At 34.5% G+C, this 24,690-nt stretch overlaps 1 protein-coding gene across 1 annotated transcript; it reads right to left on the reverse strand.

Moving 5' to 3' along the window:
* Positions 1-856: 856 nt before the first annotated feature.
* Positions 857-24,690, reverse strand: LOC119639187 (dnaJ homolog subfamily C member 16). Its single transcript, XM_038036455.1, has 10 exons — positions 24,390-24,690; positions 23,232-23,629; positions 18,309-18,455; positions 18,055-18,235; positions 14,923-15,137; positions 13,526-13,686; positions 9,860-10,114; positions 4,550-4,775; positions 2,940-3,322; positions 857-1,906 (listed from the first exon to the last, which is right to left on the reverse strand). Exons 1-10 carry the CDS (start codon positions 24,548-24,550, stop codon positions 1,685-1,687), a joined length of 2,349 nt encoding a protein of 782 aa, XP_037892383.1. The 5' UTR covers positions 24,551-24,690; the 3' UTR covers positions 857-1,684.

A 24,690-nucleotide genomic window follows, 5' to 3' on the forward strand; every position in this document is an offset into this window, starting at 1 on the left:
ACAGTGATTAACCATGAAAAATTTGTATTTTAATAAACCAGCTTAATTTAGTGCACCCAGCACTTGACCCATTTTTTACTAAACGCATCATTTACAATTTAAAATCGCTTCCTGAATTGATCTAAGCTTGCCTTTGTTTGTCCATATATTTTTGCGTTCAATCTACAGGTCGTAACTCCTGAGATATTTCGATGAATTTTGTAGACGGATATGTTCGTGTCAATGGCAAATGCTGTTCAAAATGGTTCAAATCGACCCACTTACTCAACCACTTCCCGTACAATACTTTATTTCGAGAATTCGTTCTATGACAATATATAAAACGTACTGCGATGCTGTACGTGCCGTTCGTAGCAAAGTATAGCTTTCTTCAGCTCGAACAAGTTTAATCGGAAGGGAAAACCGCGTATTTGTGAAGTAAGATGATACGAAATGTGTCTCATTGTGTTGAAACTGAAATTTTTGGGAATATAATAGGAGATTCCAACTAAAAGCTGCTATTCGCGACCTAAGAATGAAAAAAGACGTGTCACTCATGAAAGCAAATCGATCAATTGCGACAATTCGATAAACTCAGTGGTGTAATCGACATTTTACAAATCGTCTATATTCGGTATGTGAATGTCGAAGCAACTGTAAGTGAATTCCGCAAATCCAGCGCTTCAAACATAATTAAAAAATGTTACAAAGAAGCATAATGAAGAAATGTTCATGTATCTTCATGTTTATTTATTTATTTGATTTTTTCTTTAAGAAATACAAGTGCAGTCCCAAGCCAACAGATGGGTTCACGTAATTATTAAAAAAAAAAAAGAAAAAAGGAAAAATATGATTGACACGTGATGAATAAAAAACTATATCTTAACCATGTTTGCATATAAAATAGTCTTCAGAGCAGATGGTTTTTCGACTCTTTTAAACGTAAGTTTAAAAGAAAACCATATATTGTTAACAGAGAACCATGCAAATTCATGCATTTTAGCTGGGAACTCTAGACTTTTACCAGAAAACAGGTGAATTATTTTGTTGTTCTTCTTCATGACCTAGGTTTAACGCTTGACGTTGCCATATGTTGAAGACAACTCTATTCTCTCTCTATCATCAACACATGGTATTTTCTTTTAAACTTATAAAGAAAAAAACTAAAGTAAAGACGGCCGCATTAACTTTATGAAAACATTATTTACAAAGTTAATGAAATTATTAATATAACCACTTAGTAGTAGTGTAAGCCAACATGCGAAGTCTATCCGCCAGATGGTAAAGAGCAGGATAATTTGAAAATATGGTACTTGAAACTTTATATCGTCAGGCTAGGCTCCGCAACATCTTCCGATCGATTAAAAATCGATTAAATTTCAAAATATAGATACGTAAAATTTATCAGCTTATTTTCACCAAGCATGTGACAATGAAAAGAGGTCCGATCGAGCGAATTCTGCGCTCGTTTCTCTTCTTACTTTTATTAGAACGAAGTCATTTATTTCCAGATTTCTTGGAGCACAGAATTTCATCGCGTTCCATAACTTGTTTTGAATGGTTTTATTTGCACGATAGATACAATGTCAATGAAACTATTTTGTTATCTGACATTCCCTTTGTTTCAATTTCCGTTTAGTAGTTTCGAGAAGTAAACTGTATGATAATTTTAAAACAATGTAATAGCTCTTAAAAGTTAAACAATCTATTTTGTAAAGAACTCCGGCCAGTAATTTATGTAATATCTGTGCGTTGTTCCTTCAAATAGGCGGTCCAACCAATTGCTTAAGCCCTCCAACAAATTTTCCTCTAAAAGAATTCGTGGTTCACTATCATCCGACTCATCCGTCCTACCATTAGCGAAAAATATTTTGGTTTCAGGATCATCCTGTTTTTCTATAAGTTGCCTAGCCATACTTTCCATACCCTGCAAAAGGTACCAGAAAAGATATAAGCTGCAGAAACATTATATTCAAAAAAGATTCAACGAATCTAATAGTATAATGTTAAATATAGATAAAGAATCGCCGTTATTTTTATACTTATTATAGCTTTATTTTTTACTTATCGATAATGCTGATTAGCTTATTAATCTCAGAAAACAAAAATCTTGTAAATGTGCTACTAATTGTGAACGAATATGGGGAGAGTTTTGCGTGATCTTGGAATTTAATCTGAATGCCGTCGAAAAAAAAATCAAGAATAAAAATTATGTTTTTTGTTTAAAAATATTGTAGATTGTTTAAAAATATTAATTTAAAAACTAAGAAATAAAATTACCGTGAATAAATCAATACGCGATGGAGTCAGTTTACGCGCTATCGTACGATACGAAAGATAAAAATCTGATTTGATGGTACTCGATCGCTTTTGCTTTTTTTTGAATTTATTATTATTAATTATAGCCAGAAATTAAATTCTAACTCTTTAAGCCCTCCCATCTAAAGGCTATCGGTTTTATTGAAAACTCTACCGCACTTGAGATTTGAACCCACAACCATTGAGTTGTTAGTCGAAACTCTTCGCGTACTCGATCACTCAGGCGTTTTTTTTTCGTATTAAATTTGCCTACCTACGCTACTCAAATAAACACTAAAGAATAGTTTTAAATAATTTCTAATAAGCTTATATGTCCAGTTTTTATCGTTTCCAAAAAGCATGAGAATAGTTTCGTTTTTATTATTTTGTCAAATTTTGAAATTTCTGAGAATGAGTAATTTTCCTAAATCCATCAATTTTATCAAATATGTGGTTTTGTGACAATGTTTTACTTTATTTTTCTTTTAAATATGAAGCGAACGTGGCTGCTGTTTTGCGTCGAACTATAATGTGACATTTTACGTTCAATATCGAGCAAACACTCATACACTATCGAGTACCCTCAACCAAATGGAAGTGTAAAATGTGTCTAGTGGTGCCTCCTTACTTTAAATTGTATTTCTTGTCAAAAGAAGTCTTACCTTGGCACCTCGGTCACTTTCAGGATGTTTCGCATGATACATACAGAAGTATTTACGATGTCCGTTCAAGGCTAGTACTGTACCTACACAATTTCTCGGATTTATTTGCAAATTTTTACTTTCGCATAACGACAAACGCAGTAATTCCGAGTACCATGAAAAGCCCTTTTCGATTAGCATATGTCCAAAAATCAATGTTTTTGTCCTTCTGTAGGGCCAGACTGCTTTATGAAATGGTGGTATGAGTTTAGGACGAGTCCTTAAGTCAGTAATCAATACAATAGTTCTACAACCAGGCTTCAAGAGCCTTACCATTCCATTGTATTTTTCAGCACGCAATTCGTGCAGTTTTAGCTCAGGGATATATCGGCTTTGCTTTAAAGCTGTAATATTAAAAAGAAATTGCATGTTTATTAATTTGAAGTAGTAGATTGATTCGAACATAAGCATATATGCAGTGTGTGTGTGTGTGTACTCTTTTATTTTTTATTACGCTAAATTTTATTTTTTCATCGAATGATAAAGCTGTAGTCTTAAATGTCTTCTGTGTTAACCTTAAGAACGTTAGTGAACATAAATAGACTTTCACTGCCGCACGTGCGCAATAAGGTTTGCGCTTGCAACTGTACGTTTTGCATATGCTTTGGCAGTTTATTTTCTATGCGCTGGTAATACTTACCCTATTCTGCTAATGGAAAACTTAAACAAATCTCAGTGCTCTCTAGCTATTCATCGTGCCAAAGACAAAAAAAATTGTTTTATATGTCTTTAAGAACACTAGTGTTCTTCTAGTTTTGCATGAGGTACTTTCATCAAACGAAATGTTCGACTCTTATCGAGAAGTATTTGCTTTTTCACTGATGCATCAGATATAACCCAAAAGTGGGCTAAACGCAAGCTACTAACTTTCGGCATGTCTAGTGTAGTTGGTTCACATATGGGGACTTCTCAGCACGCTAATTCCTAATAATATCATGGGCATACAACAAGAAATCTCTCGGAGAAATTCTAAATTTGTTTTCAAGATTATTCTTTGTGACGACTACAATTTAGGCGAGGATGTTGGACACACCGGCTCAGATTACGATAAATGTTAAAATATGTTTCACAAATTTTCAATTTTTTATAATTTAAATTCACTATTTTTATATAGTATTTTCAATTCTGCCAACATTGATCCTTTCCTCCTTATTAATTACTCGTCGAACTAATTTGCTTATAAGTTATTTGCTTATAAGTTAGCTCTAGTAATACTAATGTCAATGTATATAGTTCGAATCAACATTCTTCGACTGCATTGTTGTAATAATCGTTAATAACTTCCTACAACAGATATTCTACAGGAAAACTCAATCTAAAACAAGCTGGATCATACCATCATCAAACCTAAATTTTCGTTATAATCGGCAACAAGATCTTAGGACGTTTACTTTTTTAAATCAAAAGAAAAGTTTCAAAAGTGAGAGATTTTGACCCTAATCAAAATCTAGGGTCTTAGTAGAATATCTGCAATGTCCACAGAATTTATAAATGGTCCGAATTTTCTTTCCTTGATTCCAATAAATCAGAAAAAACTAGTAGGTATTATTTAAAAATGGATTGGTACTTACACACATTTGAGGATAATTTTCCTTTGGCTTTTAAACTTTCCTCTTCCGCTTTTACTAGATAAACCATAGCGTATCCAACAGCAAACATGAGAACGATTGTTCCTAGCAATGAAATTGTCGCAAGAATGTGTTCTTTTTCTATATTGTCCATTATATAATCGAATACGTAAAAAATTTTCGATACCCATCTATTTATAAAATCCTGAGCATGCTCATCAAGTAGATTCTAAAAATATTCGACAAAATGTATTAATAAGCCTTTTTTATATCGATTAGCGAACAAAAATTCATAGAATATCCCATCGACTGCTTGTGACCCAGACTATATAATTAAAAAATAAATATAAAAATATACTTGTATAATAATTCTTAAGCTAAAATTATTATGTGCTCACACCATATAAGTGTAAAATTTTGTGTATATATTGAGTTCATTCACTCTTTCACAATCAACACTTGAAATAACACGACATTCAACAAACGGTAGCTGAAAAATATTTTCTGATGTGTCCTTTCTGTGTTAGTGAAAAAAAAGAAAGGATTTAAAAAAGAATAAAAGTAAGATAAAAAAAGACAAAAAAAAGAGAATTTTTGGAAAATAAACTAAAATAAAAAACATTAATGATTGATATAAATCTTTAGTGAATTCATTTTCGAGTAAAATTTTTATTCTTTTGTCAGATAAACAACATCAGTTTGCCTCCCTATGGACACAGGGTCTGATCCGATTATTGCAGGTAGAGATGTATTTGAAAATTTTTATTTCAATATCACTAAGAATAATCAGAGATTTAGGACGGCTGGGGATGGAAGTTGATTTATCTCCTTTAGCCGATGATTCCATAGCGCTCAGTAACCAGGTAGTTGATAAGCCTTCTGATTTGAAAGCTATTCCAAATCATGAAATTATTTTTTATGACTATAATTTGCAATGCAATTTTTTCGGTGTTGTTGAAACTCGTGAAAATGCCGAGGCAGTGCGTATGAATATCAATTCGCATCTTTTCTTTTTTGGTTATCCCCCATCTTTCAATATTGGTGGAATAGTAAGAGTGGAACCAAATTATTTTATAGCTCCCCTCTTTATGCGAACAATTTCACTAACAACAATGATTTCAGCAAGAAAAATTTGGAAGCGTACATTTCGAGAGTTGTCATAGGAAGATTCGCAATTTTTTGTAACGTGCCTATCGAATATTGGGTAAAGTGGATTATCGAAAATGCTAAATTGATGAACTCATCAAGTCAGCCTTTAAGCTGCGAAGAAGGAATCCCATCAAGAGGGATGAATTTATTTCGACAACTACCATTAAGATTGGTTTCAAGTGAAAAGTTCTTGCAAAGTCTATCAAGCTTAATTTTTGTAACGTCCCTGTGAATTACTTTGTACCCATCTTACACCAATCCTTTAAGTGTGGTAGATGTGTGCCGAAGTTTTGCAAAGCCAACGAGAGCGGATGTCTCAATTTTGGTGGCTCTCCTAAGTATACCGAAGACTGTAGAACGATGGTGCGTCTCTCCCCTGGTTCGAGTGAACACAACTCTTTAGACAAGTCTTGCCTGATTAAAGGTTATTAACTATAAGCCTTCTCCCACTTTACCCTTTAATTTCAATTCAATTTGAAATTTGATAGAAACATTGGAAGTTTTCGTACGCAGATTGGTATTGAAAATGGGCCAAATTGGTCAGAGCAGAAGCGCATAGTGGAGCGTATAGTGAACGCAACCCAGTTTTTTTTTAACAAAAATTTATGGATGTTTGCTCGTCATTCGAAAATTATTAAAGCAAAAAGGCTGAAATTTTCCACATTTGCTTTACGAGACGAGACGGTTTACTCTCTAGGTCCAAAAATGGAACTAATCGGCCGTGCCCACGCAAAGTTACGGGTAATCAAATTAATTTTAAATGAATATAATAACTACACTATTTTAATCGATGATTGGTGTAATGATTAAAAATTATTATAAAAAAAAAAGTACCAGGCGATGAATCGCTACATGTAGAGTGGAACTTAAAAAAAAATCATGTTAACAACTGTTAACAACTTTCAATACAAAAGATGATTGTTGTTTTTCACAATAAGCACCTCTTAGCGAATTGCTGGTTCTCCCCCACTGACAGTGGCTACGGAAAGCTACAAAACGGCTTTGTGGAATATATTTGACTGTGTCATATTCAGCTGGTAGCTATTCTTCTGTATAAGCCTTCTGCAAAATTTTAAGAGATTCGCTTCGCATGTATGCTAAGGTGGCAGTGAAGATCGTAGATTAATCGTGTATTTGCGTAATTGAGTAAACGAGTCGTTCCCAAGTTTACTATTTTTATTTTCTACGACGACTCCAGCTTGAAACCTTAATACCAACGACTAATTCTGCTAGTGATGCCTTCGAGTCTTCTAAAAAAGTTAGACGAAGTCCTAACAAAATCAGAGTTACATACTACGCCCAATTTTTCATTTGATGGCACATTATTGTAGTTTTTAAAGCTTTATGCTATCGCTCATATCCTCACACACACACACACATACAACCACAAAAGATTAGCTCATTTGATTGCGTTAAAGATGAGGAGTATTTGAAATTTTTTAGTAATAATGGTGTTGCTTTGGAAAAACGTACACATATCTTCGTTTAATCGCTCCTGAAATAATGACTTGTAAAAGCAGAGAAAGATCTCTTCCATTTTGATCACTACGAGGAGAACGTTTGCGTAAAAACTATTTATTGGAGACTGAAAAATTTCTACGAAAGCTTATCTACAAATGAAAGACGTATGAAAACTCGTGAAAGAAGATAAATTGAATGAAGAAAAACTTATTCAGGCGAAGGTTGAATTAATTTTGAAAATACATAAAAAAATATATCCCCATATTCGTGAATGTAAAACTGCAAATGAAGTATGGAAAATACTATGCAGCCTCTTCGAAGACACTGCTTTAGTAAGACGTGTCAGCCATATACAAAGATTCTGTTCAGCAAGCTTAACGGTTGTGCTTCTGCTGATGAATATGTAAACGAAATTCTTACCACAGCGCATAAATTAATAAGCGCTGGGCTTAAGCTAGACAAGGACTCGATAGGTTCGATGATGTTGGCTGGACTCTGAGAAGACTACAAACGGATGACTGTGAGAATTCAAGGTTCGGGAACAAAGATAACTATCGACGCAATTAAATTAAAACTATTGCAAGAAGTGAAAACAGAAGATACTTTAGACGCTGTTCTTTAAGCTCAAAAGAAGAAATATAAACCGAAGTGGCGAAAAGGTTACATTTGTCAAAAATATTGCACTTAACTTTCAAAATAAATTCGGTGAAGAAAGATTGTTTACGGCAAATGAAGTGAATAGAAATAAACTTTTCTTTGATTCAGGTGCATGCGCATATAGATATGCAATGACAAATCGCAATTTAGTGACATTGTTCAACATAAGAATACCGATATCTTCAAAGCGTATAGTTCAATAATGCAGAAGCAGTAGGGACTGTTGAAACAGAAGCAGACGTTGGTTCTAAAAAGGAAGATGTAACATTTAATAACTTACTGCTCGTGCCGGAACTATGCATGAACTCATTGTCCATCTGCGAAATAGAAAAGAGGTTAAAAGATTGTATTTACAACTAGAGAATGCTGTAAACGATGAATATCGTTTCGGGAGAAATATGGTGCGATGGAAAGCCAAACTTAAATCATCTAAGCACGTTTGGTTGCAAAGAAGTAAGTGGCATGCCGAAATAGAAAAGGAACAAACAGAGTCCAAAAGACAAAGCAGCTGCGTTCGTTGGTTACACTGAACGTTCGCTTGCTTCGCGATTTTATGCTCCGAACAACCAAATCGTATTTATGAGTAAAGATTTTAAGTTTCCTGAACAGAGATTTTCAGACAAAGTTGAACAGAATGAGCATAATTTCTTCGACGCCATTCAGTGGGGACTAAAAGTTATGTGACGATAGATTCCATAGTTCAAATGAAGAAGTATACAATTATTCATCCAAAGCAGAGATCGCATCTAGATATGAATTAAGAGGATCAACACGTTAAAAGAAACCAATGCAAAAGTTACGTGAACAATAAGGACGAACTAAAGCATTTATGAGAAGCATTGAAAAATCCGGAAAGGCTTTAAGCGAAGAGTTAAGTTCGCGTTATTATAACGACACATGAGAATTCGCTGATTTGTCCGCAGCGAAGAAACCAATTAATGGCAAACATCAAATTTATGTATAAAATAAAAAAATATGGAAGAAAATTCCAAAATAAAGCGGAATTCCTTGGTCGAACTAGACCAACAACAAAGTCAGATTAATGGCAAAGGATGATTCTCAAGATTATGGCGTCGATTATCAATAAACGTATTCCACAGTTGCAAGAAACCCGTCCATGCGTTTACTGTTTAGCTTAGCCGTCCAATATGACCTTGACATTGATTAAATGGAGAGATTGCTGCTTTCCTCCATAGTGATGTAGGAAAGGAAATTTACACGAACGTAAATGAAAGTCTTAACGTTGATCGAGGAAACGTTTGTAGATTGCAGAACTTTTTATAATGCCTGAAACAGGCCAATAGAATTCAGAACAACAAATTTAACAAATCTGAATCTTGTGTTTATTACAAAATATCAACGAAAGGTCTACTAGATGCAGCAATTTACATGAGTGATATACTCATCTGTACTAACAACAAAAGCAGCAACGAATGCATTAAAAAGACCTTTGCAACAATCAAAGTCGCGATAAAACTTATTTGTTCCACTAATAAATAGAACGTGTATCGTGAAAGGTGAGAATTTGTGGAATCCAACAAATTAAAAAAGTATAACAGGTGATAGAAAAGATAGACAGGCGGTGTGTAGAAATAGAAAAATATTTCGCATAAATATTTGTTCGAATATTTTATGTCATTTTTTGCAATCTTACAACTTTACAACATTTTCTGATGTAGTTGGTTCTGCTCAACACAATTCTATAAAGTTGAGAACTATGTGACGGATAAAATAAGAAGTTAACGAAGTACTACACTGCGCCAAGCAAAATGGGAAATTTTAACTCTACATGAGTAGAATCTGGAAGCCGTCGGGCAGAAATGCATCGAAATCCAGCTCTTTCAGATACCCACAATTTTAATGTCCCGTATAAATACTCAAGGAAATACGACGATCCATTTTTTAAAGAAAAAATCTTTTCCGAAAGGAACGCAGAAGCAATTATGTGATTATAATCTATATAAACTTACTACGATGTCATAAAAGAAAAATTCCGTATTTACGGCTCAGAAGATATAACTATTTATTCATGTATATCATTCTTACCTTAATAAAAGCCTCATAAGTAAGCGCTTCCGAAGTCTTCAATAACCTTTGAATTGTGCTGTCTATCTGATATTTAGTTTGATTAATTACGCGGTCTAACGACTGGTTGTCCGCGAATCTTTTATTCAAAGTAATATCATTTATCCATTCATATTTAACGCGAGAAGTATCTCGCCTCCACAGGATAACGATTCGCAATAGTTTATCATCAGAGGATCCTCGCGATAAAGCGTTAATAAAATCGATTTGCTTTTCCTGAAAAAAAAAGAAAATTAGCGTATATTTTTTGATTGCATTGAGAAGGGTTTTGAAAAATGTTAATCCTCTATCCTTAAAATCAGTACTCTTAATAGCCCAAAAATCTTTTACGGTCCTTCAGTCAGCTCATCATATTCATAGCAAAAAAGAAACTATCTGTATCAAATTTGGCAAGATGATTGGAAGCGGTACGCACAAGTTAGTATCGGAAATGGGGCAAATTGGATACTGGGACTGCGTACGCGCGCAGTGAAGCGCAACCTGAACATACATCTCCTTTTGTAAGCAAGAATTTTTGGTTTGTGCTTATTAATCATAAATTATGAGAGATAGACGGCCGAAATTTTCTATACTTACTTTGTGGAGGACACCACAATTAATTCATCTTAAAATAAAATGGGAAAAATCGGCCATGCCCGCAAAGAGTTATAAGAGATGTAACTTTTATTTGGTTTCACTTTTTTTACTTTTTCTGCTTATTACTGATAAGGTAAACAAGACACAATACATAACGTTAAAAATTATTCTGTACATTCTTCACAAAAAGATATTGTAACATAAACCTATCTTTGTGTATTTTACATTTGTGTACGACTTCTTTTCAGACTCATTTCGTACCACTGAGCTGCGATTTCTTGGACAGTGTAGGTTTTACAATCTTTAAAAGAATAATTTACAAATTATTCTCAAGGATTTATATTTAAAGTGCTTCTTTTAACTCAATTGGCCTTCTGCAAATATTCTGATTTCAAAACAACTTACCAATACCTGACTTCATTTCCACATATTTGTGTTAATCACTTTTTGAGCCAAACGTTCTAGTAAATGTAAAACGTTATGAATGTCTATTTGGGTTTCTCTTTCTTTGGAATGTGGTTTTTTAGAAAATTCATTAGTGTTCATAAAAATTCACCAAATGTTGGAATTTTCAACACTTGAGGGTAAGGTAATTTTTTTAAGGTACCAGTGTACTTTCAGGTACCACTTCAACCATAGTTTAGGTTTTCGGATTTTTCTGGACCTGATTCACTCTGTCGATTATCTTCGAGATAACTCTGTAGAGTCCTCTCCAGTTGGATTGCAGATTTGGCGATAAACTGTCACTGCACGACGGGTTATACAGCTGGACTAGGTTTCCTTGAACGAAACTGGTCTTATAGCTTATTTCTCGCCGCTTTCGATTTACTACATTCATTATAGTTATGAATCAATGCTGCTATTGATCTCCGGCATCCTGTCCAATCGAATTTCCGTTTAATCTCTTCAAAGTTTTTGTGACGCTACAGTGCTCTCCGTTTGGCCGTTTGTGATGTTGTTTAACGATTTCTTCGGGTTTGGCTTTTGGGACCACCAACAACTTCGTGGTGGATGAACCGTTTTTACTGTGACGTATCCGCCGTAGACATCCATCTTCGCAAATAATGCTTTCCCTTTGAGCCCAATACGCTTTTGTTATGGAACTTTCCTTATCGATTTGTTCCCTGGTGGGATGCTTAACCTTTCTAACAGCCACTGTTATAACCCTTACTCTTTTCCGAAAGAAGTACGGAAGAAGTGGAAAGGGAATAGCTGCAGTCTAGTGATTGTATGCTCAATCGGCAATTACTATTCCTGCACTGCAGGTACAACCATGCATGGTCAAAACGGCCTGAGATTTGAACTCGCAACTATGGTTTTAGTAGTCACGACACTTATCTACTCAATAGTTTGTAAGACTTAGTACCCTTAGACTTAAGTAAAGCTAAAATTAAGAAGTAAGAAAATCAAATCCGTTCTTGCTAGACTGCAACTTTTGCTCTCAGAACCTTATTCTTAAAAAAAAAACGAAACGTCAATAGGCATGAAACGGTAGAGGCGTGAAAGATTTTTTTCGTTCTACTACGTGTGCAATTAGATCGCCCAAAAGTTTTTATCTTTGCATTTGTTCCAGTTTTATTATTATTCTAATTTATTTACGACAAAAAAATAAATTCTATTACTAACTACAATTTTTTTTTGAAGGTAGACTAGATGGTTGGTCTACTCCCTTTAATAAAGTTTAATATTATATTTTTTTTATTGGCCACAGGATTTTCAAGAGGGCCATAAGGTTAGACTCTCAGAAAACGAATGTTCAAACATTAGAAAAGTTTTTGCATATACAAGGTATATGTTTAATCATAACACCTCGTCTGCAAATGAAAATTGCGAAGAGTTGTTAAGGAACCCCCGGAGTAATCGTCAAGGCAAATTTTTTTAACTTGGATTGAATATAGCGAGGTGGAACGCGATTAGAATTAAATTGCAAGTATTTTGCACGCCTAATACTACCGATTTTTTCCGTCAATTTTCTGCTATATATTTTTTTGAATGTTAACATAGTGCTTTCTTTAAGTCAAGGCGCCGAATACAGGATTTTGACTTTTGAAAACTCAAAACAAAAATGTTCTTATAAACTAAAAATGGAAGCATCAGTTTTTCATATCACAGTCAGTATATTCTTATTACAGATAGCAAGCAATCAATCGAACATATGCTTTAATATATAGGCCAAACAAACTCTTTCGGTGTTCTATTTACTTCTGTGAAATAAAATGATTTTACAAATGCTGGACGGCAGTTGATTCGTATACGTGATAGGTGCTTGCATTAATTTTGGCTAATTTTCAACTTCAAAAAGGCATTTATTGAAAAGATTGTTACAATATATACTAATCAAAATGTTTTCAACCATTTTCCGCCCTTTTTCCCTTATTTCTGGTAACATGACGATGCCGCGTAAAAAGTGTCAGTTTTACGAAGCCGCCAGCTAGGCCAAGCTGAACTGATCTGAACAAGTAGTAATGAGAAGGTGATATCTCTGGTCAGTATGCTGGATGCGGCCGAGCATTTCTTTCAAGCTGCAACAGTGGATCCTTTACAACAATTATAACAATTGGCAAAAGCGGCGTTTTCACTCAATTCGTATGATAACTATTTTAGACGCTATTGCCGGGTCTTTTTTGCAACAATACATCGTTCAGTTTATTCAACTGACTTCGGTGGACATCTAGAGCAACAGTTCCATGGGGTTTTAAGGGTCGTAATATAGCACACCCACCATATGCACAGCAAAAGGTTACGGCCACGAATATTCCGCTTCAGTGGCGATGTTAATGGCTTTTTTCGACTAACCCACAACTTTTTGCGATTGATTTTAAACGTTTCATGATTAGCATCTGCATACACTAAATAACTCAATAATACCGAATGGAAAACTGATATTTTTTATAAAGGAAGGTCAAGATCATCAAATTTAACCACTGTGTATATTATACTTCGCATTACTTTATCATTTCCATCTGTAGAAATCACTTACAAAAATTAAGGCAAGCACCCAATATATTCCTATGACAGAAGCAACACAAATATTTTCAATCGAATACGTACTTTGAATATGTAGGCGAAACGAACCCTTTCGGCTTTAAATTCACTTCTGCGAGCAATATTTCGCAGTGCTTCTCGCGCGAAATTATGTTCCTTTGAATTTTCTGTAACTAAAATAATGCACAACCTCTTACGTGGACGATTCCATTCCGCTGGGCAAAGACCTGAAAAGAATATAGGCAAATAATTATCACACCAATCAATAACTGTCCGGTCACGTATTTGTGTAGGTAACAACACAACTGAGAAACGCACATGATTTCCAAATGTTCAAACGATACGTGCCGAAATTTCATGAGATTTCGACCATCACTCTGCAAATTACCATTGCTTTGAAATATAACTTTTTGGTCACTTTGGGTGGCTTTCGCCACTTCCTGTCCGCTGAGATAACTGCTGACTTGATTCTGGAGTGTAGTGATGAACCTATACTTCATCCATTGCCACATACCGCATGAAAAATGCTTTTTATTTCGTCTAAACAATGCCAAATAGCATTGAGAACAATCAACACCTTGTTGAAAATATGAAGAAAAGTGGCACCCAATTCAAACATAGCGTTCTCACATGCAAATACTCGTGCAAATTAGTAAATATGCTGACTTTTGGTACACTCTGTGTTGCTTGGAACAACAGCCAAATTTATGCAACAAGAATGATTGGGTCCCACATGGATTTGTTTAAGATTAACTGAAAATGATAATGCATAGTGGGTGGTAAACAGCATCTTTACTCATAGTCACCGTAATAATGGTAACACCACTAAGCACTTTTCTTTCACGTAAAAGGAAGGAAACATCACACAATTAGATTAACAAGTTCAAAAATATTTGGGAGGAATTATATAAAGTGATTTTTCTGTACAAAACGCAAATAATTCCCCTTCGTTGACAATAAAGAAAAAAAATATATTTTATTTTACTCCCTGTACCACCTGTGATTTATGAAATTTGTGCGGATGTAAAATTGATTAGATCTGGACGTTTCTACGATCACTCCGCATAAAGCGTCTTATATTAAATAGTTCAAATTTCTCGACAAAAATCGTTAAGTAATAGTATTTTGGCATACTAAATTGATGTGATAAATGTAGATCTCGATGGGCTTTTTTTTAACTCTCCTCATATATAATGGACCCTACGAAAAGCAAATCCTTATGTGAGGTAACGATCTAATTTTTAGCACTTTACAGGGAGGATAGGTCTGTAACAAAAAGGCTCAAAAACCAATCGCATCCAATCTGGATCAAATAGATCTGTTTTTCATATACCACTTCACGTAAGAATTTTGATAAAAACTGTAATTTTTATATATTCAAAAATATTATTTTAAATTATTTTATGCAGAAATCATGTTTATAAAAAGAAAAGAATGTATTTCTTTTTTTTCTGAATACTTACCCTCCAAAATATCTTGTGACGATAATCTCGGTAAAGTCAGGTACTGATTAGATAATATGATGTTATTTAAAGTTTCAGTCGGAATATTTGACATGGATATGCTGGCAATAGGTCGCTCAGAATCTTCATTAAATAGTAGCAGTGTGTCTAAGTGAGGATGCACTTGATAGCGTTGGAGAATTTGCTTACAATAGTTTGAGTTTGCATTTACGAATCTAGAGAAACAAATTGGATTTATGAATTCAAAATTATTTCAAAAGCCAAAATATTAAAAAAAGGATAATGATGAAGGAGATAACTAAATAACCTGACATAAAAGCAATAACTTTCTCATTTTAAAAAACGCCGAAAAAAACAGAAAATGCACTGATTTTTTAAACATCCACTAAAAACAATTTATTACAAAGCATAACCTATTGGGAATCGTGCAAAATTCGCTTGAGCTTTAATTTCTGCAAGTTAATGAGAGAGCTCGATACAACGAGATATATAGATGGAAGGCTATAGAAACGAAATGGCGATCGGTAAAGTCTAATCTCTTGAATGAAGTAGGAAGCGGTTAAAGGTAACAAGTTTAATCATAGAACTTACATATAAAAAAAAAATTATTGGTTTAAATCATTTAATAAGCTGACGTGAATTCTTACAACGCAACTTCTTAGAATTAGAGATTAATTAGAGAGCTGGGTGGTGGTATAAGAATATGCTTGTGATTAGAAGTATGAAGAACGAAGTGCAGGCGAAATATGGTAGATTATATGAATTTTCGTTGGTTGTCACCACAAATAAAAACATTACAACAAGTCAAGAACGACCTCAAGTCGACGTGAAAAGCGAACTGACATGGTCCAAACTCATTTGAGAGCCAAATTATACTTATGGCGATAGGAAGACAGTATTAAATATTATTATGTATGGCTGCAACGCGCGCAAAGGCTATTAAACACAACTATAAGTAAAAAAATGACAGAACCGTAAAGCAATCATTGGTTGTCACTATAAAGATAACGGCACTGAGAGTTTCGAAAAATTATCTGAAGCAATTAAGGCAACTAATGTCGCTAATTAATGGCCGTGCATGAACTTTGTTGATGAAAGTAAGCGGATTGATCACCATTTGAGGGTCAGTGATTGTAGGACCGCAATAAACAAATACTAGTGAACTACAAGCATTGTTCAATCAAGATAATAAATTGTTTAAATTGAATCAAAGAATTAATCTAAAATATAGACTCCACTGACTACAAAATAGTAACAAACTAGTAACTGACTACAAAAGTAACTCGGGGTCACGAGATATTATTGTTCCCGGTAAGCCTGATAGAGCTGCACAACACATATCAGAAACTCATCGATCAGACGATGCGATAGGTGGAAAAACAAAAAATATTGTACACCAAAATGCACTCATTTAATGCAATATTTGTTTCAATTAAATATTTTTCAATAAGAAATGTCAAAAATTGCTCTATTTACATATTTTCGTTTATTTTATTTATCTTTGTAATTCATAACCACCACTATGAGATGAACATATCCTCATTTTGTTTTTTTTTTCATAATGTATGTAACACCCAAAAGGAAGCTTCAGAGACCCTATAAAATATATATATTCTAGAACGGCGTTCAATTGACTTACCCATGTCTGTCCCCTTGTGCGGTGTTTGGTCTTGGCACTCTCCTGGTCATGTAACTGAAGATAGCCACTTTACAATTAGTAGGAAAAGTGGAAGTCTTAGCACGCAGGTTGCTATTGAAAATGGGACAAATCGGTCAGAGTAGAAACTCGTAGTCGAGCAAAACCCGTAGTCGAGCAGAAACCCGTAGTCGAGCATAAACTGAAGGCAACTTCGTCTTTCTTAATAAAAATTTGTGGGTTATCGGTCGTTATTCAGAAATTATAAAAGCTAGAAGGTTGAGATTTTCCACATTTACTTTGCGAAACACTCTACTCTTTACGTGCAAAAATAGCGTAAAACGGGCATGTCTACGCAAATTTACAAGTGATTCAATTATATTTTTTCATTTTTTGAAGTGTTATTTTTATTTATCATAACGCAAAAAAGACAAAATGTTTACAACTATATCGCACATTCCTTAAATGAAGATATGTTATCTACCTGAAAAGGGGTTCATTCTAAAATTAATATAATATAGATCGTGATTACTTTTTTTTTAGTAATACCAGCGATATGGATGTGGGTATGGGAGATTCGGGCACCGTCGAATATAACTTTCTTGCTTGCTTTTGTTGGCAACGAGCAAGTCTAGCAATCGTTTTTTCGTCACTTTTAGGCCTGAATAATCAAACAGCGCAGAACACATCACTAAAAATATGAACTAACGGTCGAAAAAATTAACTAGAAAGTCGTATCCTAGACAGTAGCGAAGAAAAAAGGCTTATACTAGAAATGATGAATCCTTGAGCTGGCGATGTACTAAATGTTTTAAGTGGCGAACCTCAATCGTCACAAAATAAGGCGTTGTTGTCCCTTTTCAATTTGTTGAAATTTTTCTTCATTTTTTAAAAATAGAATAGACATGAAAACGTACCATATAAAAATGCTCTATTTATAAACTTAACCAAACTTCTAATCGATATTCGAATACTTCCTCTATACATCCAATCATCCTCAAATATTGTACGCAACTTTAGCTACGACGCAATAATGAGTAGTACAGTCGGTACAAAAATGACGGCAGCGAAGATATATGCTGGACGCGAAATTGTCAATCGTGCACTTGCGAACATCTGATTATGCTCAAATTTTGCATACATGTTTCGTTTAAACAACTTTGATCTCACATTGAAGGAACTGTTTTAAGTTTTACCTGCACTTAATCTCTGTTTGAATCTTTACACCTATGGGAAAAAGAGCAACGGATATGTCTGCATAATAGCGCAAGAGATCTGGCATGTGAGATTCTGCGCGCTACAAATTGGCGTGCTCGAAAACTTATCGTTGAATATTATGTTGACACTTTGCTTGCACCGTTAAAAAAGGCAAGTTCAATTGAAAAAGTTTCACCAAAGAAAATGCATGGAGAAAGCATACTTCAGATACGTGCAGAATTTAAAAAAAAAAATGGATAAGTCGCGGATTTTCGAATTTTCTAATAAGTTGTACTTACCCAAAAGCAACCCTTTGCTGAAATGCATATGCTGCTATCAAATAACGCAATCTAGTCTGATTTCTTGGTTCTATAACTAAACCTCTAATCCGGTTATCTATCCAACCAGAAAGAAATCCAACAATAGTATCATCTTGTACTTTTGGAGTCAAATTATATGGCATTTTCTTCCTAATGAACTCTGAAACCGTAATCAAGTAAAATTGAAATGCTAAGTTTATTGTCATAACGCTACGTTTAGTGACAGTACATACCAATAATATTATGTGGCATGTACGAAGATCCACGGTATACAAAACAATGGCCATTTAATACAAGGACCAAACTTGGTACATCAGTCGCACCTGTTCTTCGAAGGAGTTGTTGTTCAAGCGCTACATTCACTGTAGCGAATTCGATACCTTTAAACAAAAAACAAAGATATTTATCAATACTGACTTTAGATAAAAGACGATAGATTGACATAGGGTTTACGTTTCAGAAAAACTATGCTCACTTCCATTTTGTGGCTGAATGATTCCATATATTTCAAATACAAATAATTTGTAATGTGATATTCATTTAAAAAAAATATATTCTTATGAAAATGCGATTCATATTATTACATCATGCACTTATTTGCCATCAATTTCTTTAAGGGTAGGATTATTCACAGAGTGCTTAGTTCGACAGCATTCTTAACTTGAACTTTCTTTTCCACTCAAATTTCTCTTCCGATTAACTCATTGTGCTCAAATATTCTGTTAAAATAATTGATGTGTTTTCCGCTAATCTTTTTCGTCGGCCGGAAGGTGCATGAATTTGCCCCTTCTTTTAAAAATTTACTTTCTGGAAAAATCAATTGGTTTGAATGAAACTAGATTTGGGATTTCCGTAACACTGTCCTCCACTTAATATTTTTGGTCTCGAAGGTCATTTGCAAAAGCTATAAGTTCGCTCTCGTGTGCCACCTTGCTTGTAGCTTCGCTTTTCCCATGTTTTCAGGTCCGGTCGACTCTACCAGTTATTCTCGTGATAACTTTGTACGGTCCTTCCTATTTAGATTGGAAATTTGCTGACAATCTGTCACTATGTGATGGCGGTCTCCGTCGACAGTGATCTCCTTCCGATCCTTTCCGGCCCTCAACTTCACACTTTCTTTTTAACTACTGTCTGTAAATCATTTTGGCCGCCTTTGGCCTTTCAACTCATTTTTCACTTCTTTTAATTTACCACTTTTCTCACAGCTGTGAATATATGCTGCTACTGATTTCCGGCATCCTACCCAGTAGAATTAACGTTTAATCCGCTTAACAATTTTCGTATCGCCAAAGTGCTCTCGGTTTGTTGTTCTTCTATGATTTCTTTGCTTTCGGAACCACCAACAACTTTCTTGTGTGAGTAAACAGTTTTTACTTTACCATATCCTGCATAGACATCCGCCTTGGATAACTAGACTCTCCCTATTATTACCTTAAGACCGTCATCGACCAGTTGCGCGTTTCGTAGGCCTTCCTTGGTGTTTTGTTTCTACCTTGATCCGATGGACAACGATTTTTTCTTTCGCATACTGTTTCCCAGGCATGCGTCCTCCACGATCTTTTCTACATTCTTGCGTCATTACCTCCAAGTGCCTCCAAAATTTACATTCATGAGCAAGGTACCCAACTTCGTCGCAATTGTAGCGTTTGCGCGCTGTTGCGTGCAACCAAGCTGGCAAAGTTATGAAAGGCACAGTTTAATATAGGAATTTATTTAGAAGCGGGTAATTTGCTTATTTGAAGGAACACCGTATATCCCTTTTAAGTAGAATTTTAGTATTATATGAATTCTGAGATAGAACGACTAATCTGTTATTAGCGTTTGTTATATTATTGACCTGAGACAGTCACAAGAGAAATATGATTCCAAAAATTTATGAAAATCATACAAAGCCGTAATAGGAAGAAGTTGATTAGCACCCTTGCTAAGAGGCAAGGAAATGTAAAGAAATTTGAAGTCCCTCAAGCACATCCTTATGCTATCTTTTCCCAGGGATGATTGAGATTTTCTTCTATGATAAGTACATTCTGTATAAAATCAATGGAAGAAAACTGTGCAATGTACACTAGCTGAATTTAAAAGTTTAGGTACTAGCTTTAAGAGAAGAAGCTGCTTACATTTATTAGCAGACTTTTCGGACCTGTAACAATCGGATATTTTTGACAAGTGCGCCATAAACATCCACTATAATCCTATGTGTTTTAGTTATTAACCGTTCCCAGGTAATTTATCCTCCGGTAGACAGCTCACCTTCTTTCATGGCGGCTTCATAATGCACCGTTGCCTCGGCATGTCGTGCACTGCATCTTTCGAAAAATTCTCATTGACAGTCTCACACCTACCTAAAGTCAGGATTAACATTTCTCCTAGGCTTGGATAGGCGAAAACGAGCGCGAAATGTGAAAGTCAATACAAATCATTGAGAGCCAATGGAAATCATTGGTAGTCCCAAATTTTGCGCATAATTTGATCGTAAGCGTTGTTTGACTGCATTGATTTTGCCTTCCTTCGTGTGACACTCTAAGATGGAAACCTTATGACCAAGGTATTTTACTTACTTCCCCAAGAACATGCACATGTTTTAGCTGAAATTTAAATTCCCTACTGTATCTCCCAAAATTCGTACATCTTCCTTTTCATATTTGCCATGGTAATAATGTTATCCAAATACAGCAGTGCTACCTCCCACGACGCTACCTTCAGTATACAGTCGATTAGACACTCAAATGTGGAAGGGACACTGCTCAATGCAATCGCTTACGAAAAATGCTTTCCTTTCCTTGTCATTCTCCGCGAACTTCAATTATCAGCAAGCGCATTTGAAACGATTGTCAATCCAAGATAGAGCACGGCTGTCTTTTTTGTTGATTTCGGTCAATATGCTATAATCCCAACAAACTATAATTGCCACATCCTTTTTTTTAATAAAAGGCACCGGTGAAAAAAGCAAGTTGTTTGGAGCTTTGATGGTTTTACTTTCCATTGTTTTTTTCTTCCAGGTGGTTACATCCCTGTTTTTTGCTAACGGGAATTTCCTGGATTACTGCCAAATTGAATTAGCATCCTCAGTCGTAATGATGCCTTCCACAGCATTACGACCTTGAGTTTGAGGTAATCGGAAGGTATCGTAAAATCGGAGTGTTTCTTCTGGTGCTCATCCAGATTGCTAGTCCATTCTTAATCTATCATCTATTCTTTACGAACATTTTCTCTCTTCCTCTTTTTTTTTTAAATGAAAGTCTACTTATAACTATATATACGGAACTATATAATTCAAAGCAGATGTTGTGGCCCATTACATTTGTTTATGAATCTTTGGATTTGGTCGTACGTCTTCTAATCGGTTTTTAAGGTTTTTGATTTGATATTTGCGAAAGTCTGATTTTAGCAAATAACTCTGGGTGGGATTTATTTTTCATCAAAAATATTTATAAGGTAAAGTAATATTCTTCCATTATAACTAAGAAGCTGGTATCACAATCAAGAAAGCGGCATCTTAATCAAAAAGTGTTGCTATAATCAACAAAACAGAAACATAATAACCGGCCACGGCCGCGGCCCACAGGTAAATTAAATACTTTTTCTCACCCTACAGTTATTCAAATAAAGACTTTTCAAAATAAAACATTATTTAAGGAGCGATCGCAAGACACAGCTGATCTATTCTACTTTAAACAAAATGCGTCCTTGGGTCAAAATATAAAATTTCATCAAAATATATCGAAATTTGCGGCTTGTAGATTGAACATAACAAAACAAGACAAACAGACAAATTTCCTGGATCGGCCGGATTAGTAAAAAGTAGATCTATCTCAAGTCCTTCTGCATATTGCAGATATACAAACTATATATATATACTTGCATCACATATGATGTATGGTATAGAAAGTAGTATCGCTATCATTTGGTATAATACCGACGATGATTTATTGAACAAGCAGGAATATAAATTGTATGTTTAAAAACAAACTATCGTCTATGAAAAAAACAATTAAGCAGTAAATTAATTTTATTGTGCCTTATGGTAAGCCATAACAGGGAGTTGCAGAAAATTGAGCATTTGCATGAATTTTGAATATTTTCGAGTTTTCCATCTTTCAACATAGAATTGTTCAAGGAAAAGTAAATATTCTCTAAGTTTAGTTGATGTGCCCATGCTGTCGCAGGTGTACACGGAGATATCGATTAATTTCTTAAATGCAAAACTTAAATCCAAAATTTTAACTTAGAAATGTTAGGCATTGATAGATTTAGAAAGCAGGTTTTAAAAGTTTCAAATTCCCCTTTGTCGACGCGTAGTTGTAGATAAACATATTGTAAACGTACGAAATGGCAAATAGAGTCACTCCTTAAGTGATCAGTTGATTTACATTGCTTAAGTTTTCTCAAATCAAGTACAATTAAAGTTAATATAGGTTAAACCAGTACATATTGAACCAATACACATCGACACTATTCCTATGACGGTCTTATCGGGACAGCTTTTATGCGATGAGCGCGTCGACACTTACGTAAAAGTTGACTTGCATGGACTGCCTGGCGATACGGTGCGTAAAATATTATTGGGGATAGTGTTCGTCCTGTTGAGGACGAAGAGAAGTTTGTTTTAAAAAAGCACATGTATGGACATGAGTGTACGCGAAGCAATTTTAATTAAAAGCACACAGGCTGTTACCACGGAAACGGCCGCAGCATAAGTATACCGTATGCTAATGATATATTCCTGACGATCTATCAAATTTCGTCGAAGCTTTAGCTAATCCTGTTATATATCAAAATAAAATAGAGAAGCGTGACAAACAATTTCCAGTCACCTTTGCCGCAGCTGCACAGCCAACTTTCGGATTAATGGTATTTTTTCTTATTAGCATTAGCTTAGCATTGCACATTTTATTTTGACCATAAAACAAACAAAACTCGAATTCCCTGCAGATTTATTTTTCTGAGTAGTAGACTGAAGAAGAATCTCGTGGAACATATTTCTAGAAAAACCGTAGCAATTCCAGAAAAATTGAACTATAATCCACTTCGTGAACTCAGTGTTTCGTTAGAATCTTTAGTAAACGCCCAGCCCATTAAAACTGTCTGCTCAAAGTAACAAAAAGGATTAAAATACGCGAAACAAATTAGTTAATAAAGAATCATTTTTAACTCACCTAAAGGTTCGAAGATTTCAGTAAGTTTTTTAAATGTTCCAACTAAACGATTGCAGCGAAAGCACCAATCGCTATAAAATATTATTATATAGGGAGCGAATTTGCTTTTGGAAATGATTGTTTGTTCATAATATTGCGTTGTTATGGTCAGCTTATGATAAAAGCTTACATCATAATCAAAATAAAATTGCTTTCCGAACAGTTCCTCCAGGAGATCCGAGGAAAATCTTTTGTAATGGCTGTAATCATGTCTTTGTTTGTATAGATAAGAATCTTCGTCAGTTATACCATGTTGGTCGTAAATATGACGGCGCTCACTGTCGCTCAAAAGCTCAAATGCCTTCTTTATTTGAATAAAGTTGGATTCAGCTTCTGGATGATCATTTTTGTCAGGATGCCTGACAAGAAAAAAAGAAAAACAAGCAAATATTTTAAGAACATTAAAGAACAAATTATTTTCGGCAAAGTTAACATGTAAAATCAATACCTTAAAGCACTTTTCTGTACAAATTGTAAAAACTAGACCTTGTTATCATGCAGAAACTGGTTTTCGAAGAAACGATTATGAGAATGCGGTTCAAAATTATTAACCCACCCTCTCCAAATTGTTCAATAAGGAAATATTAATCAGCGGATTATCGACGATAACAAGTAAATAGATTATGTTCGGTTTGGGGCCGAATTTTCTATCAACTTTACTTTAAAAAACCTGAACGTGACCAACCTTTTGTTGTGCAAGAGATCGCTTACAGACTATAAAAATTTTTATTGTCGTAATTTATGAGTAAAGATCATTTAGTTATATTTTTTTGCTTTTGAAAACAGAGCAATTCTCTGTTTTTGTTTTATTGTAGCCATGTTCTTGATAGATTTAGTCTGTTTTTAGTAAGAATCCGCGTGCAGCAACTTTCTATATTATTGCCAATTTCAACCAATTCATGTAATTTCTTCGACTGGAATTATGTCCAGCACACATAGGTGCACAGATGGGTAGATATCCCACCATTAGGAAAAAACGAAGAAGCTTTTTTATATTTATTTTGAAAAATAATGTAAACAGAACGAAAATATCACGTTGTCGCCATGGATTGACTATGAATAAAAAGCAGCTAAAATAATTAGGAAATATAACGTTCAAAAATTTTATGAAAAATTTACCATTCTTTTGCCAATTGTTTATAGGCTCTTCTAATTTCTTGATTTGTCGCATGTCTGTTCAGACCTAAAATTTTATATGGATTATAAACTTCTCCACAAATTTTTCCAAAATAGAATATTTGTAATATCACTAATGCAAAATGTATTTGTTTATAGTTCATTACACACTCGCACAATTTTTTGGAAAAAAAATATCATGAAGTTAGTTTAAATACACGAAAATCAATAGTTGAGAAAAAAATAAAGTCAGCTGTTTTGCCCTCCTTGCGAAATTGTCTCTATTCCAAAAAATTGTTAGGTC

The sequence above is a fragment of the Glossina fuscipes genome, unplaced genomic scaffold (assembly GCF_014805625.2).
Source record: "Glossina fuscipes isolate IAEA_lab_2018 unplaced genomic scaffold, Yale_Gfus_2 112, whole genome shotgun sequence".
NCBI classification, from domain to species: Eukaryota; Metazoa; Arthropoda; class Insecta; order Diptera; family Glossinidae; genus Glossina; species Glossina fuscipes.